At 48.3% G+C, this 2,363-nt stretch overlaps 1 protein-coding gene across 1 annotated transcript in view; it reads left to right on the forward strand.

Annotated features, from left to right (window-relative positions):
• Positions 1-145: 145 nt before the first annotated feature.
• Positions 146-2,363, forward strand: part of LOC117958984 (hyaluronan and proteoglycan link protein 1-like) — a 4,504-nt gene continuing 2,286 nt past the window's right edge. Inside the window, exons 1-2 of the mRNA XM_034895804.1 lie at positions 146-340; positions 2,260-2,289. Coding sequence (XP_034751695.1) covers positions 160-340; positions 2,260-2,289 — 211 coding nt within the window. The 5' untranslated portion in view covers positions 146-159. The remainder of the gene's footprint in view (positions 341-2,259; positions 2,290-2,363) is intronic.

A 2,363-nucleotide genomic window follows, 5' to 3' on the forward strand; every position in this document is an offset into this window, starting at 1 on the left:
ATGGAAAGACCTGGGAGATAAATAACATCCCAGAGTCCTGGTCTAGACCTGCTCTTTATGGAAAGACCTGGGAGATAGCTGTTGTGATTTGGCGCTATATAAATGAAATTGAACCTTCTGATATGTCCCGTCTGGCTCTAGGTGGACGTTTTCGTTGCCATGGATTATCACAAGCGGAGTTACGGCAGCTTCCACGGACGCGTCCACCTGCGAGGCTCGTCTCCGATGGACGCCTCTCTGGTCCTCACAGACATCACCCTGGAGGATTATGGGAGATACAAGTGTGAAGTCATTGACGGGCTGGAAGATGGAACCGTGGTGGTCTCCCTCGATCTGGAAGGTGAGCGAGCTCGTTCAGCGAGACCCTCTGAGGATGAAAGATGCACCAGCGTCATAACGATGTTCCACTAACCTCCGACTCTGAAAGAAATATTACTATATGACATTTCAGACATTAATTTACTATTTTAATCATATATAATACACAAGATGTTGGTGAATTCCTTTCAAGCACCTTAACAATGTGTACAACACGCACGCACACACACACGCACACAAACACACACACCTGAACACACATGCATGTGTGCGCACACACACGGATGCACACATGCATGCCCACCCGAACACACACAGTCAGACAGACAGACAGACACACAACCCGCACGCACGCACGCACGCACACACACACACACACACACACACACACAGACAGACAGACAGACACACAAACAAACACACAGGCAGATAAACACACACATTCACCCGCACGCACGCACGCACACACACACACACACAGGCCGACAAACACACACATGCACCCGCACACACACACACACACAGACAGATAGACTGACACACACACACACACACACAGACAAACAGACACACAAACAAACACACAGGCAGATAAACACACACATGCACCCGCACGCACGCACGCACACACACACACACACACAGGCCGACAAACACACACATGCACCCGCACACACACGCACACAGACAGATAGACAGACACACACACACACAGGCAGACAAACACACACATGCACCCGCACACACACGCACACAGACAGATAGACAGAAACACACACATACCTTAAGTTAAGGTTTGTTTTCTAAAGAGATTTAAGGAATTTCAAAAAACCAACATCAGCTTAAGCGCCAAATTATCTCTTTATCGTCGCTCTAGAAAATATTCTGGCGGCACAATGCGGAGAGCTGAGTTTGTTCTGAACATTTTGATGTGAAACACACAGAGATCGGTCACAAGCAAATACCCTAAAGACGAAGGTGAATTTAAGAAGATATGGGAAAATGCCCTCAGACCTCAGAGGGTTAAAATGGGAGTCAGTAAACTAAAACATCACTGTACTGTAACTGTGAGTTCAGCCGCATGAGCGGCGCCTGCTCAGGGAAAAGTCAGGAGTGTGTTCTGTAAGCAGAGTGTACATCAGTGTCAGAGCAGCTTCATTACGTTTGAGATGTCAGCCATTTTGTGCCTGAAGTGCTGGCAGCAGGCTGACAGAGGACAGTGCTTACACAGCGAGACCTGCTCTCAATCATTAGGTTCAATAACAGTGAATACAAACTACAGACTGTAAGAATAATAGACACTGCAGCAGTGACGTCACCCATTGGTTTGGGGACTGGCGTTTGAGTGTGCATTTTAGGCAGAGAGGTGGTGGGGGTGGGGTGGTTTGGGGGGGGGGTGGAGCTGTAGAGGATGACGCAGCCAAACCATGGCTGAAATTGCGCCAACATAAACGCTAAAAAGGGAAAGTTCCACCCTTCCGAACTGAGTAATTCAACGGCATTTACATTCATCTGCTTGCACGGCTGTGCAGGAAACCGGCAACATTTCCCTTAAAGGTGCTCTAAGTGATGTAACGCGTTTTTTTAGGCTACAACATTTTTTTGTCAGGTACAGCAAACATCTCCTCACTGTAAAAAAACGCAGCCGCTGTAAACCGCCCAGGCTCCACCAACGCCAACAGAAACAAACCGCGCCAACCTGATGAATTAAGTTAGAAGTAGGCTAATTTTATCGTAGACTTCTCTAGAAACAGCCTTCTTTTTGGAGCCAGTGGAGTCGCCCTCTGCTGGAAGTTAGATATATTGCAGGTTTAAGATGCTTCAGTGTTGCCTCCACGTTTCCGGCCTGGAAGCTTTGTCCATTATTTCTACACTCTATGAAATCCCATCAGTACACTTTAACTGTATCTGCTATCTGCACGTCATCCATCATATCTGCAGGTGTCGTCTTCCCCTACTTCCCCCGCCTGGGTCGCTACAACCTCAACTTCTACGACGCTGAGCGGGCGTGTCGGGACCAGGACGCCACCGTGGCCTCCTTCGAC

This window comes from Etheostoma cragini, chromosome 16 (assembly GCF_013103735.1).
Source record: "Etheostoma cragini isolate CJK2018 chromosome 16, CSU_Ecrag_1.0, whole genome shotgun sequence".
Lineage (NCBI taxonomy): Eukaryota > Metazoa > Chordata > Actinopteri > Perciformes > Percidae > Etheostoma > Etheostoma cragini.